The 15,374-nt window shown below is 41.5% G+C and overlaps 1 protein-coding gene across 1 annotated transcript in view; it reads right to left on the bottom strand.

Moving 5' to 3' along the window:
• MSH4 (mutS homolog 4) overlaps nucleotides 1-12,976 on the bottom strand; it is a 62,343-nt gene extending 49,367 nt beyond the window's left edge. The window contains exons 1-3 of the mRNA XM_044440943.1: nucleotides 12,799-12,976; nucleotides 6,187-6,348; nucleotides 1,351-1,514 (exon numbers count right to left, since the gene is read on the bottom strand). Coding sequence (XP_044296878.1) covers nucleotides 1,351-1,514; nucleotides 6,187-6,348; nucleotides 12,799-12,976 — 504 coding nt within the window. The remainder of the gene's footprint in view (nucleotides 1-1,350; nucleotides 1,515-6,186; nucleotides 6,349-12,798) is intronic.
• Nucleotides 12,977-15,374: the final 2,398 nt, after the last annotated feature.

The following is a 15,374-nucleotide window of genomic DNA, read 5'->3' as shown; positions in this document are numbered from 1 at the left end:
AGCGAGGGTCGTCTTCAATGCTTTCTCTGCCCCTTTTAAATTCACTTGACCACTTTTGAACAGTAGATAATGAAGGTGCAGAGTCCTGGTAAACGGCCACCATCTCTTCGTGAATGATTTTTTGACTTTTTCCTTGTTTTGTAAGGAACTTAATCACAGCGCGATGCTCGATTTTCTTCAAGATTGTCGTGTCAGTCATTATGGTCATCTTTCACTGAGGATTACTAGGGAACTAATGATCACATTTATTTGAAATTTTGCATGTATACCCTCAGATAGTGTCATTAGCTAATGAAATAATTAAATTACCCACATCAATAGCAAATCAACCCAATACTGAGAATACATTGAACACCCCTTGTATGTAAGCTGTTTTGAGTACTTTGTAAGAAAAAGTCAGGATATAGATCTAATAAATAGATGGCAAAAGATGGTTTGGATGGTAAATCAAACATTTTCTGCCAGACTAAGTGTGGATAATAATATATTGAAAAACAATATATACTTAAAATTAATTTTTTTGTTTATTTATGTTTACATCCTATGATCTGCCATGTCTTCCCACCAGGTTCACCAAGACAATGATCAAGGCTCATAACCCTCAGAGGAAGATGGAGGAAAGGGAAGCTGTCACATCGAAGTGCTTAAACCATCTAGAAGCAGTATATCCTGGAGGAACATCTCTCTTTTCTTCACTTTTGTCCTAAATAACTGCGTAGAGGAGGAAGATTGTCTTGCTCAACTATTCAGGAAACAGCTGAGCAGTAGTAGTAGAGAGAGGAGGTTCCTAAATAATTGTTCTCTAGGCCCTTTTTTCAGGACACAAATCATGGCCAGCTGGTCATACAAAAACAGAGCTATCTCTTTGCAGATAACCAGCTTGCTTGGATTTCTCATTTCTGTGCTACTGAGCTGATATGCATTTGTGCATGTGCACAAGAGAGTGATTACACACAATGGCTCAGTCCACTGGCAGCTGTAGTCCAACTGAATTAAGGGTTTGGTCCTACCAATTGTTGGTATGTGGTCCACAATGGGTTTCCAGAAGCAATTTTGTTTTTGGGCCAAAAAAGATCCCCCACCTCTGCCTCACTGTCATTGGTCTTCATACAAACTGTTAAACCACAAAACAGTCATACATAAGATAAAAATTCTTTATATTTTATGAATATACTTTAACCTTGCTTTTCTAGCCAGGAAGCTACAAATATAACATAACTGAAAAACAATAAAATAAATTTAGAATCCCAATCCAATTCCCCAGAACTATGATTATCATTTTGTGTACAGGACACATAATTTATGTTAACTTGAGTGCAGAGGACTTAAGGAAGATATATTCAGATTTACCTTGGCATATGTTGTATTGTCTGCAAACTGCGATAACACGACTTCTGGATTTTTTAAGTCAATACTTGCCATTCCCACTTCCCCTCTGGCCAGACCTCTTCCTTCTATTACAGCCACAATAACAGATGCAACACTATGAGTGGAGACTGCTGAAGATGACGTAACTGTAAAATAGTCAGATACATTTAGAATCCAACCTAATCTACTAAATTCTGTTCTGATGCAATCTCTGCAAGAATTTTATTCATGAAATACACAGGTTTAAAATGTGACTGTCCCAGATACATGAGAAATTGAAATATGCAAAATAATTTACCAAAAACCATTGATCAAGTTGTTTTGATGCAGAGATATGTCTGCAGAATAAATCAATATGAAGATAACCATGCACACATTTTAAATTCTGTATAAACTATTATTTTTACATTTAATACTCATGCCACATATAGTTAAACACTGATTTAAGAAATTAAAAGTATATACTTGGTTTCCCCATAAAGCACAATACAACTAACTTTTGTTGAACAATATTCTATACTTTCTAAAAGTCAGAACTTTTCTTACCAATATTAAATAACTTCCATCTTTTTATTATTTTTTAATTAATTCAAGAGGTTTTTTCCAATAATATCAACATGTTTTGTTTATCCAGCTTCAATGTCAGACATTTCCTTATCCACAGTTGCAACATCCTTAACAACACTTTGCTTGCATGTTCAATTGTTCTATGGTTGCATCCCCTTTCTTGAGGAGATGTTTATATTGGAATTGTTTGAATGGATACAGGGAGCTCAGGCCTTCATCAAACCGAAGTGTGTATAATCTAGTGCGTGTTCGTCAAGGCTATGAGTGGTAGACAGCTTTCTGGATTCAATATGACCACTTCAAGTATTTAGTCATGCCGTTCAGCCTGATCAATGCCGCTGCCACCTTCCAGCACTTTGTGAACAATGTACTGTGCAACATGCTGAACTATTTCATCTTCACATACCTAGATGACATCCTGATGTTTTCAGAGACAATGGAGGAACACATCCAGTATCCACATCCTCCTCCAGCCTTGAGAACACCACCTCTAGGCTAAGCTTGAGAAATGCATGTTACACCAGGACTCAATAGAGTATCTGGTGTACATCATCTCCCTTATAGGACTCTGCATGGACCCCCCACCCAAAAATGGATCCAGGCCATCCTGGACTTGGAAGCCCCCACAAAATGTTAAGGGGGTCCAGGGTTTCCTGGGGTTCACCAATTTTTACAGACAATTCATTCAGGGGCTCTCCCATCAGGTGGCACCTGTCACTGCCTTTCTCAAAAAGGGGTTTGGGTTTTCCTGGCCCCTGGCAGCTCAAGAAGCATTTGACCAATTAAAGTCCACATTCATCTCAGCATCTGCCTTGGTCCACTCTGATCCAGACCTACCTTTTATCATGGAAGCTGATGCCTCAAGATAAGCCCTGGAAGGAGTACTGTTCAAGAAGCAAGACCCACTTCAAGTATTCCACCCCTGTGCCTACTCATCCCAACAAGCTCTGGTCCTAAAAGGGGAAGGGACTCCCCTTACATTTTATGAAGGGGGTGGGTACCTGAGGGAGCTTCAGGGCTCCCTCTCTTGCTCAAGGACCAGAACAGCTGCCTTGGTAGTTGTAGGATTACTACCCCAATCTACTGCAGCTGCCAGGGCTCTCATGAGCTCCACCTGGGAGTCCTGGGAGAGTAAGAACTGGCTCTTCTCCCCAGAAACTGTCTTGCCAGTGAGGGTCTTCCTGACTTGCTGAAGAGCTTCTGGTTTGTGAACTCCTGAATTTTGCTTCTGGGGCCCTGCCCTGCCCTGCCCTGCCCTGCCCGGCCCTGCCCGGCCCTGCCCGGCCCTGCCCGGCCCAGCCCGTGATCTTGCTCCAGCACTTTTGCCTTGCTCTATCCCTAAAGATACCTGCTCCCTTAGGTTTATCTTCCAGGTTTCCTGATACTTGGCTTGTCTGACCACTCTTTCTTCTTGAAGGGACTGTGTCCAGTGTTGCAGCCCCCAGATCTGACCTTTGGATTGTGTGATTGTGCTCTTGGACTGACCCTTGTGCTACACCCTGGTTGCCTGGGTCCCAGTGCTCCTGTCTGCAAGTCAGCCATCCATGCCTCAGGCACTGACATGTCAGTTGCACTGGCAGCCAGTTGAAGTCCAGGCCCTATTCAAAGAGCTTCTTTTGACATTCAAAGCCCTAAACAGCTTAGGGTAAGGATATCTAAAGGACTGCCTTTCCCATATGTTCCTACCCCTCCATTAAGATCAGCTACAGAGATCCTTTTCAGAGAACCTTCCCCTAAAGAAGTGAGGGGGTGGTAAAGAAGAGAAGGGTCTTTTTAGTAGTGGCATCTATCACTGTGAGAGGTATGCCTGCAACATCTCCAGAGAGGTATGCCTGCAACATCTTTACTTGACACCAGGCAAAAACCTTTTTATTCACCAGATATTTTATGATCTAATAGAAGAAAAATTCCCCCCCTCTCTCTCTATATATTATATATAGATAGTTATTGTTGCTGCTATATTGTGCGGTTACATTTTTTTATATGGAGTTACTTCTGCTTAATATTTTTAGTGTTTTTAATACATTATTCGGGTATTTTGTTGCTTGTACATGGAGTTTTAATGTTTGTAAACCATCCAGAGAGCCCTGTGGGCTATTGGGGTGGTATATCAATGCAATAAATAAAAGATTTTTGCATCTCCTTTCAGGCAAGTCTGCCTGGCACCAATTCCATTATCCTTTCAACACAAGATTAGGGCAACCCCCTATGCTGAGACATTTAAAGCTATAATATAATGACCTGATGAGAGAAACAGATCAAATTTAAATGTTCTAGTCTGCATTATTTATTTATTCAAAGCTTTTATAGTGTCCCCGGACAGTTTACAACAAACAACAGATAAAATGGCACAACATCCAGTAATTCAATAATATAAATCCAGTAATATAAAACCACATTAAAATGATTAAACATTAAAATAATGGGAAAATAAAAAGGGTTTCACCTGGTCCCAAAAAGAAAAAAGAGTTAGAGCCAAGCAAACCTCTCTCAGTTCAAGTACATATTGTTTTAGTGGTTAAAATATAAATTTTGCATTTTGAAACAATTTTATGGTTTTATTGTATTATGCTGTTTTAGGAATTACAGTAAACTGTTCATAGAGCTTTGACTATTGGATGTATAGCAAATAAATAAATAAATAACAGTAACTCTTAATATTAATATGGAAATTGCATCTTCATCAGCCTTTTTTCATTTCCCACTGTCTTGGTAGTTGAGCTCATTGTCTTGGTAGTTAACATTTGAATCAATGTCAACAGTGCCGATGTTATGCTCCTTCTGGCGCCAGGTAAAGACCTTTTTATTTAACCATCATTTTAATAATTAGGTTATTAATATAAATAAAAATAATTATTAAGATGTTTTAAGATTTTTTTCCCACAGTCGCATTTTCTATTCTTTTCCTCTTTCTCTCTTTCTCTTAGTTTTATGATGTGCTGTTTTATATTGTTTTAATAATTGTTGTATTATTGTACTATTGTAATATTTTACACTGTGTAAGCCATCCTGAGTGCTTGCCAGAAGGACTGGATATAAATGTTTGTAACAACAACAACAACATTTCTTTTCATCTTTCATCGACATACAGAACAGGTTAAAACCAGGACTTCAGTAAATATTGCCATGTATTTACGCATCTACTGTATTGAGTTGAGTATCTCTCATATTTCAGAAGCTGTTGTGCCCCATCCCACATATTTAAATTAAGGAATTTGTTTCCACAGAATATAGCAATGGCCACTAACTAACACTAACTAACATGACCTTGAAAGTGGATCAGTCAAATTCATAGAGTATGAGTTTACAATTACCAACTACTCAAGATGGTTATAAGCCATCTTTAGGAATGAAAGCAGGATGCCTCTGCATTCAAGTGGCTAGGACACAACAGCAGGAGATAGCTATTGCCATTACTTGTGGGCTTCCCTTGGGAATCTGGTTGGCCCAGGATGGGCCTTTGTGCAACTGCAGCCCATAGTAACTGTTTGATATAACTCAAAAAATCAGAAGAGACACTACAGGCATACCAGTTTTCTGGCAAAAAATGGGGAGAAAGGGCTTTCTAATAGAAATCTGCAAACTCTTTAGGGCATTATTACATTATTTAACTACATCAATATATACAATGCTCCCCCTTTAACAACAACCAATAGTTCAACTCAATCATTATCATGTAGTCTGAACCCAGTCACTATGGAAGCAGCTACTCTACTGTCCTCCTTGTGCCTGAATTTCTAAAGTAATATGAGGAGTCTTTGGCTTTCTGGAAGCCCTTCCCAGTGTTGTTTGAATACTGTGTAACCACTACTGATTTTCTTCTTGTACACAAGAAATATTGTGTAATCATGGAGACACATCTCTAAATGTACTGTAATCTTTAAAATACTGAGAATAATATATCTCAACACTTTACAACAGAATTTGAGAAACTTCTTTTATTCTTTGTGCACAAAAATTATGCAATGTGACACCATATCAAATCAAATATGTGGCTAGATCCACACTTACTTGTAGTCATACTTAATGTTGTGAATGTCCCAGAGAGCTTTACCTATGGGTGGTATAGACAGGTAATGAGTACTATTAAAATTTGCAGAGTAGGCCCACTGAAATCAGTGAGATTTCATTAGTCATACTTTAGAGCTTACTCTAAGTAAAAATTAAAACTAAATCCAAGCCAGAGTGTCCAAATATTTTCCTATATAATATCAATACCCTTTTTAAAAAATTACTGTAGGTCAACTCTACCTGAATATCCCATGAAAGGAGTCCAGTTTCTACACCCCATTCTAGATGACAGAGGGGTTTTCTGTATCCGAGAGACATTTAGAACCTTAGCTGAAGAAGGGCTTGTCAAATTCACTGTACTAATGTTTTCTGCATAAGAACTCTTGTCTCCAGAGTAAGAATCTATTATTTAAAAAGAACAAAAATTGATCTTAAAGTGATAATTATATGTAATGACAGTAAGGCTCACTTTCCAAAGCTCAACATTAACTGAACAATAAAATAAGGTTGCATACCACAGGTATGCAACTGACATTCTTTGAGTGTTCATCTGGGCATTCACTTGTTTGGGCTCTGCACCTGCACAATGCCTGTTGTCAGGAAGATTTGCCTAGCTAAGTTTGTTTGGCAGGAGCCCCACCCTTCCCTCCCCCTGGTATATATATATTTCCATTTGGCCTTGTGTTTAGCTGCAGTGCCACATCTAGGAACAACTGTATCTCAGGATGTAGAAGGCCTTCCCACCTACCAGCCAATCCTCCAGACTGTTAGATAGATGGTTCTGACATCCAGGTGAGGGTACAAAACCCATCCTCCTTACTATCGACTTGCTATGGTCTTTCCAGCTTGTAATTGGTCCAGGCACTGAAGAGGCCCTCCCTGTCAAAGGGCATCTCTTCAATTCTGGACTAGGCCTCTAGAAATAAGCTCACTGCCAGGAGCCTGGCACAGCACCACTGTGCTGACAAGGGCCCTGGAGTTGCAGTCAATGTGGTGATGAGCAGTGTTTATCTGCTGCCTGGAAAGTCTGAGGGCCTCCTCCTGGAACACTGTAGCCAGTTCCCATTCTTACTCTGGAAGGAATTTGGCCAGGCTGCCCATCTTCTTCCACAGGAAGCCTAGCTATCTTCCCATGGTGGCCTCATAATTTGAGATCTGGAGACACAATCCCATTGCCGCATAGAATAATGGGATCTATGTTTCTATGTATCCAAATGGTGTCCCTCCCAATCAACTGGGTTGCTGCTTTCTCTCTGCATCTAACCCTGTGCCAACTCCACGGTGACCAAGTATGGCTGCAGATGATGTAGAAGGAATGGAATGTCCCTCTCCAGGACCTAGTATATGCTCTCCAAATACCAGGATGTTGGTTGCAGCTGTGTTGGTGTCTTCCATGGTTCAACTGTAGAAGTATCGGAAGGACAGAGTCCTCTGTCCAGACAATGTCACAGACTGGATCCACCTGTGGTTTCATAAGTTGCTGAGTGTCCAGCTCAAGTGACATCACCATTTGGAGGATATGTTTGGAGAACCAACCTGTGCCAAGATGTCGTCTTTGGACAATGAGGAAACCAGATCATCATATTCAGTGGGATTTGACAGAGAATGGCCAGATAGCAAGGAAAGTCAACAAGGTAGAGCAGACTGGGTTCTGGCAGGAATGGGCAGTTGTACAGGAGCTGGCTGAACTGCAGGAACCAGTTGCAGGGTTGTAGGAACTGGTCCCCATAGTTGCATTGTGTGCTAGGTCATGCTGCCGCAGTGGTAATACTCCATGTCCATACACCTCCTCTTCCAGGGATAACCACAGTAATACAGTTCTGCTGATGGTGGTGGCACCCAGGATTCCTAGTCTCAGGTTGGTGGTGGGGAACCGGGGAAACTGGAGGAAATATGTCATACAAGGGGCCTGTGATGAGGCTCAGTGGTAGTATTGAGGGCTGCTGCTCCATATGTAGGAGGCAGAGAAACCTCAGAGGAGACAATGATGTCAGACTGGCTGGCGTACAGGGTGGCAAGTCCCAAATCTCTCTTTCAAGACAGAGAAGACAGCTGTTGGTTCAGCTCGTGCCATCAAGCCCAATGGAGGAACTGCAACAAAGGAACCGATGCAGGAACTGATGGAGAAGTGGGTGCAGGAACCGTGGTCAGGGCAGTCAAATGGGCATACACTCCCATCTAGAAGGCACTGATTGTGACTGGTGTTGGGCTACTCTCTTGGGCTTCTTTTTACCCTTATTTGCCCCCATTTTGTTAGTAGACACCATCTTATGTTCCTTTCTGGTCTTCTTCTTAGGCCTATCCTTGTTCATTGTGGCCCCAGTTTCAGGCGGCACGTATGGAGTGGCTGTTGGAGCCCAGGCAACCACTAATGGGATGAGAGAGGCAGAAGTCACCCAAGATGCTGAGGGGCGCTCTACTGCAGCTGCCATAACTGATTAAACGGCCATAAGGGCACAGCTCCACATCTCAGTTTTGAACCAGTTCACTCAGTTTTTCTGAGGCTGCTGGGTGAAAGCCTGACGAGGACAGGAGTCTACCCAGTGGTCATCACCCAGGCAAAAAAGGCATAAAGAATGCCCATTAGTCAACACAAAATAAAAGCCATGTAAACAGAGACAGTTTAATAATTTGGTATTCTACAAGAAGAATTAGCTCCTTTGATCTCTCTAATCAAAGCATATTATGAGAAGCATTTAAGAAAAAGCAATGGTTTTATAACAAATGGAGATATGACTGACCAACAAGGAAGAATTAAGCCTTGGCAAAAACCAAAATATGAAGAAAAAAAAAAAAGACAGAATAGCTACTTTACTTTCAATTGGTTTCAAGACTGAAAAGGAAAAGACCAGCCAAATAATTTAATTATTAACGGAAAGCTTATTATACATATTTTACTTACTGAGAAAAAATAGAACTTACATAAGCATGACTTAGCCAATACATATACTAATTTGAATAGAGAACTGGTTAAAGAATTTTACATTACATGGAAAGCCTATTATACTCCCTTGATTCAGAAATTCAGAGAAAAAGCATACATAATAGGTATTATTATATATACAACGATCAAATTAATATAATTGCTCCTCGAATTTAATTTATTTTTATTATATCATTTTATTGGGGGGAAAAGAGGAAAATGTTATTAATTTTTGCCAGGTTTGTGAATATGTTATAAGATGAAATAGTCATGTCAAAGCAATTTATGTAAGAATTATTAGTCTTAATTATTAATTAATTTAACTAAGTATTACTATGTTAAAATTGTAGTTATAAATTCGGTAGATGTAATAACTATTCTGATTTTTTGTGATATTTCCTGCATCTAGTATTACATGCAATTTTTGTATAAGGTTCCTTGGTAACTTTTTCCCTTCCCCTCCCCTCCCTCCATCCTTCCTTCTACCAATTTTGTTTAAAGAATGCCCCATTGGTTAAGGACATTTGTGTGCCATGACACATGTACTTCCCAATCATTCCTCTAAGAGCTACTGGGGGAGAGAAATAGAGAAAGGAATAGATAGTTGAGAAATGTTTTGAAAAAGACAGAACGATAGGAGGGTGTTGCTGTTGTTTTTTATGAGAAGGAAAATGCTGAGTTTCAAAAAAACAATCACAGAGTGGATCAAAAAGGGTAGAAATATAGAAACTGAAAGACCTAGAGAGAACATTCTAGCGGATCTGAGGTAATAGGAAAAGCTAGGAGAAAAAGTACCCTTGGCACCCAAAACGGCAGTTGGGAGAAGAACTGGTGGAAATGGCAAGAGCCCCACTGATATATCCTATGAGGAGGGAGGGACAGGCCTCTCCTCAAAATGAACTTAGATAGCTAAAGCTTCCAGACAATAGACCCCATGCAGGCAGAGAGCCAATACTTGTGATGCACAGAGACCACAAAGAACCAGTTATAACCATATTGTTTTTCTTGAAATCACTGAGTCAGATCCAGAATAGGTTAGGGAACCATCCAACAAGGATTACAGGCAGTGGGAGGAGTGCAGAAACTAGGATAGCCTCCATACCCCTCATTTCCTCCAAAAGTTTTAGACAGCAGATTTCAATTGTCTAAATCTTCTTTATGAGGAAGGGAGGCTGTGTCACTACCACGATTCCTCAGAGGACATGATTCCTCACCTTCCCCTCTTCACCTCCCAGAAAATCCCCACCAAAGCAGTAAGGTCTTCTGCCTTCAAGAGCCAGCAAATGAAGAAATTATCCTGATTTTGTGTGTGTTTGTGTGAGTGTGTGTACGGGGAAGGGGGGGGGCAGAGTCTCAGCTCTGCTCTAAGAGGGCAGTTCATAGGTCAGAGCTAGAACTCCAGCCTATGCTATGCCACTCCTCCAATGTTGGGAAGCCACAGGATTGCACACTTAGCCATGCTTTATAAAACAACCCTCTGGGAGGTCCGGACAAGAGTGTGAGAGAGAAATAGACCAGGTCCTAAGTCCATGGATGGTGCTTGTAACCGTTTTCCCCCTATTTGCTTGATGGCTTTTAAGGCAAAGGTACGCTGTCAATTGTTGCTTCAAGGTATTTTATACATAAGTTTTTTTAAGTCCACATATTTTTGGAGTAATAATGTCTGCCCTCTACGCAGCATGTATGTCTTGCCTGAATGCTTATGTGCAATCTAACAGAGTGCCTGGGATATGAATGCAAGTGTGAAGGTAAGAACCATTATTGTAATGGATATAATAATTTGGCAAAGTTGTAATTGTGTGCATGCTTATTCAGAACTAACCCTCAGTATTTTTAGGTCATCTTAGCATAATCTTATAGATGTCTATTCAGTAGTAAGGTCCACTGAGTTCATTGGGGCTTATGCCAAGGTAGGTGGGTATAGGATTTCAGCTTTAGCACAAATGAAGGGAAAATACTGGTGTATTGTTGACTTTTTCAGGATCGTAAGCATATTGAACTAGTCTTGTAAATAGTTCAATACACCCTCCAAAATTATCACATTCTGATTTTATATGTTCTATGAAGCTCTGGGGTTCTCCGAGCTCCTCAAAAGAAAATCTGAATGGCATTATTATATTTGAATGCCTTTTGCAGAATGAGTTCATTTGTCAGGGGCTTTAACCCTAAGTGGCCTAAAAGTTCATTTGTCTAATTGCTGGAGACAACAAAACACCAGCAATATCCTCCCACCTAAACCCCAACTCTTTATTGAAGTGTGCACTGAACAATAAAGAACAGCCCTGTCCTCCTTCATAAGAGACCAGCATCAGCATTTAACTATCCAAATGTCTTTCAACCTTCAAGAGCACTGACCGCAGAACTAGATGGTCAACAAAGAGCAAACTCATTTTGGCCTATTTCCATCCATACACTGATCCTGTCTTCTGTGCACTGTTAGCTAGAGAAAGTAGGGCACATTCCACACTTACCAGAAGAGTGAACAGTTAAGCAGAAAGTTAGGTGTCAACAACTGTCTTCTCAACATTAGCATAACTAAGGATGCTGTTTCAGATGAACAATTTCTGTCACACTAGTGTTACACACAAAAATGTTGAATTTCTGTATGATTTGAGGGGCGCTTTTTGGGTTGAGACCTCATCAATATTCTAAACATTTCAAGCAGGGAATCAGAAATTTATACCAATTTGATTGTTATTAATACAGGATAGAAGACAGACAAGATCCATATTATTAATAAGATTTCTCTCTAATATAAATCGTACCTTTTGCTGATGCAGAAAGATCAAAACAACTCAGAAAAATGTTAGTTTCAGTATACATGAGACAAGCTTTCATAGGTTTAGGGTGAGAACTTCCCATTAATCCTATACCCACTTACCTGTGATTAAATCCTAAACGGGGTTGCACTCCCTCTGAGGGATAGGGTTCGCAGCTTGGGAGTGCTCCTCGACCCTGAGCTGTCATTAGAAGCTCAGGTGATGGCGGTGGCGAGGAGCGCCTTCCTTCAGCTTCAGCTGATTCATCAGCTGCGTCCCTATCTGGAGAACGATTGCCTGGCAACAGTGACCCACGCGTTGGTAACTTCCCAACTAGACTTCTGTAACGCGCTCTACGTGGGGCTACCCTTGAAGACGGTCCGGATACTTCAATTGGTGCGAAATAGAGCTGCCAGGTTGCTGATGGGGACTGGGCGTTGTTCTCATATAACCCCAGTTCTCCGTCAGCTTCACTGGCTCCCTATTGAAATCCGGGCCCAATTCAAGGTGTTGGTTATGACCTATAAAGCCCTTAACGGCTTGGGACGTGGTTATCTAAAGGAATGTCTGTGTCCATATATGTCCTTCCGCCCCCTACGATGGGCAGTGGATGCCCTTCTCTGGGAACCCTCCGTGAATGATATTAGGAGGGCGAGTACCCAGAGGAGGGCCTTCTCTGCGGTGGCGCCCCACCTATGGAATGCGCTCCCCAAAGAGGTCCACCTGGTGCCATCATTATTTGCTTTTTGGCGCCAGGCGAAGACCTTTTTATTTAAAACTTATTTTAACTGTTAATTTGTTATTATTGTATTTATAGATTTTAATATATATAGCCAAGATGGTACCAGTTTTAAAATTATTAATTGTATCTTTTTATGAATGTTGTGAGCCGCCCCGAGGCTTTGTTGGGATGGGGGCAGGATAGAAATATTTTAAATAAATAAATAAGCCAGGGCTTCCGTCTGAATAGACATACATAGGATTTCACAGTTAATGCTAACAACTAACTTAGCAGTACCGAAGAGAGAGCTTTTAAACGTTCAAAACAAGTGCCGGTTAAGCGTTTATCTAACCAAAGGAGAGAAAGCGCTTGCACTGGCGAGGGGAGTGAGAGTCTGGTCAGGTAGCACCCACCTCCCACTCCTCTCGGGAGGAAAGCCATGGTGGGGCCGCTGCTGGCGTCTTGGCCTTTCAGAGGGGCAGGCGGCGCTTCGCTCATAGAAGACAGGGGACCTCCATTTCCCGGCGTCTGCTGTAGGCCAAACTGGTAGCAAGGCCGAGGCTCCGCGCAAGAAAAGGAGGAGCTTCGACCCGAGCAAGAGCTGGAAGCACCCGACATTTCCTCCATTAATAGGATTGTTCGAAGCTTGCTACGCTCAGGTCAGCAAAGCCACTTTTCAGGTTTCGCCTGTTCACAGACTTCTCTAGGAAGCACCCGAAAAACTCAAAAGGTCAACCTTTCAACAGGTCGTGAGAATTGCATTCTTGCATATTCATCCGTTCCAAATTTTAAAAAACACACGTCAAAGATAACAGTTATCACTGAGTCCAGTTGTTTTTTTTTAACCTGCAGGGAAGCTATTCGCGCTCCACATGGAGAGTATTAAAAAAGTGACTCCCCCACCTCGCTGTCTTAAATGGTACAGTTCCCCCTGCCCCGTATCAGCAAGGCGTCATGAAATGGCGCTTTCACTCGTGGAGAATTCGGCATACCGACGGGCACCGTGATTTGACCCAGCTGTGCTGCAAATTTCTAGAACAGCCTTCCTCCCATCTGGCTGATGTGCCACAGTACAATTCTCATCATTAGCCACATCGGATGGAGATGATGGGAGTCGTTACTAAAAGGCGTCTTTTTCTATAGCCTGTACAACCATTCTCTCCAGCGGACTAAAGGGCAGCCAGCGCGGGACAGCTTCTAGTCGTGACGTGCAGTTCACGTGAATTATGGCTGTCGAAAGAACAGTTAGTGACTTGCGGAGCTCGAGGCTGGATGCTTCTCCCTATGTTGCATGGGTCTGATAGCAGTTGCAGTCCAACCTGTAGTCTACTATCTTGTTGTAGAACCTGAGAGCTGATTGAAAATAATGCAGCTGCTATTTTTCAGATTTGTTGGCGGCGGAGGGGGCGGGGGGAATAGCCTTTACTTGCTTTTAACCAATGAATGTTAATAGAATGCATAAAATCATAGTAGAGTTGGAAGGGGCCATGAAGGTCATTGGGTGCAATCCCGCTGATGCAGGACACCATCCAACTCAGGTGACTGTCCAGTTTCACCTTCAATGTCTCTAGTGTAGGAGAGCCCACCACCTCTCTAGGCAACTGGTTCCACTGTCATATGGCTCTGACAATGAGGAAACTGTCCCCGATATCTAGCCTGAACCTGAGTTGTGTCCTACATTCTAGCATCAGCAAAGTGAGATCTTGACCTTCCTCTTTGTGACAGCCTTTGAGGTACTTATAGAGTGATACCATGTCCCCACTCAGTCTTAAGTCTGAACATGTCCAGTTCTCTCAGTCTCTCCTCATAGCGCAGTTTCCAAACGCTGGATCATTTTTGTTGGCCCACTCTGGACCCTAATTTTTCTGCATTTTTCTTAAATCTTGGTGCCCAGAACTGGACACAATATTCCAGATGAGGTCTGACTAGTGAGGAGTATAGGGAAACTACTACTTCTCATGATTTGGAAGTAATACTTCTATTAATGCATTCCAAAATAGTACTTTACTACTCAGATCTTTTTCAGTTCTGTTGTGGCATATATTCCCCATCTTGCATCAATGCATTTATTTTTTTCTTCTTCTAGGTGGAGCACTTGGCATTGGCCCTACTGAATCTCATTCTGTTGTTTCACCCTGGATCTTCATTCTGTCTTCTAGGGTGTTTGCTATTCCACCCAGTTTTGTATTGTCTGCAAATTTGATTATCTTGTACTGAACTGGTGCCCAGGTGCTGTTGTTGCTATCAGGACTTCTGCAGGAGGTGCAACTGGGCAAAATGTACAGATGCTGTTCCAACAGAACAGCCGTGCCGTTCATAATTCAAGTCAAGAAATGATATTATGTTGGCTGACATTATAAAAAAAATAGGCCAGCATCCTCCAGAATCCTGTGTTCAAGCAAACCCATTTCTTCCCTTGCCAAAGGTACTTCCTACCAGCTTCACTACTTCATTGTCTATCCAGAGTGTTCACCTATCTTCCCAACATGAAATAATTCTAGAACATGGGGACACTGTTACTGTAAGTCATTTGAAGTTGTCCATGCCTAGGTCAGTTATGGCAATTTATTTTTCACCTTAAAACAAAAAATCTTAAATGGAACTAAAATTATGTTCATAAAGTCTTTTCTGCATTAGTGCTAATTTCCATGCTTTTCTGCCACTCTGTAAGCTTTTAAGACGTATGACTTCAAATAGCAAGCACAGAGAAAATGCACACATATTGTGACAGGAAGAGCTACAAATTAAAATCACATGCCACTGTACAGCTTTGCCTGCCCTCCTGAAATCTTGCAGACATCCACATCCCTCCTTTGCTTAGGTTCTCTGGTCCATATAAAGAAAGCATGAACAGTAGCTTTTACTTGCTTGATCTCTGGCCAGTCCTGATACCATCCCCACCCCATACAGCCAGTCCTAGTTCTCAACATTTTAACTGATAGTCCAGTTATCTTACCTTTTAGCTCTGACCATTACCCCTACTGCCCAGAGTTCATGAGAACTGTAGTCCAACACACTGGTTTGC

The sequence above is a fragment of the Varanus komodoensis genome, unplaced genomic scaffold (assembly GCF_004798865.1).
Source record: "Varanus komodoensis strain SLA01 unplaced genomic scaffold, ASM479886v1 scaffold1, whole genome shotgun sequence".
Lineage (NCBI taxonomy): Eukaryota > Metazoa > Chordata > Lepidosauria > Squamata > Varanidae > Varanus > Varanus komodoensis.
Note: the sequence above shows the minus strand (reverse complement) of the source record. Positions and strands in the feature narration are given on the sequence as shown.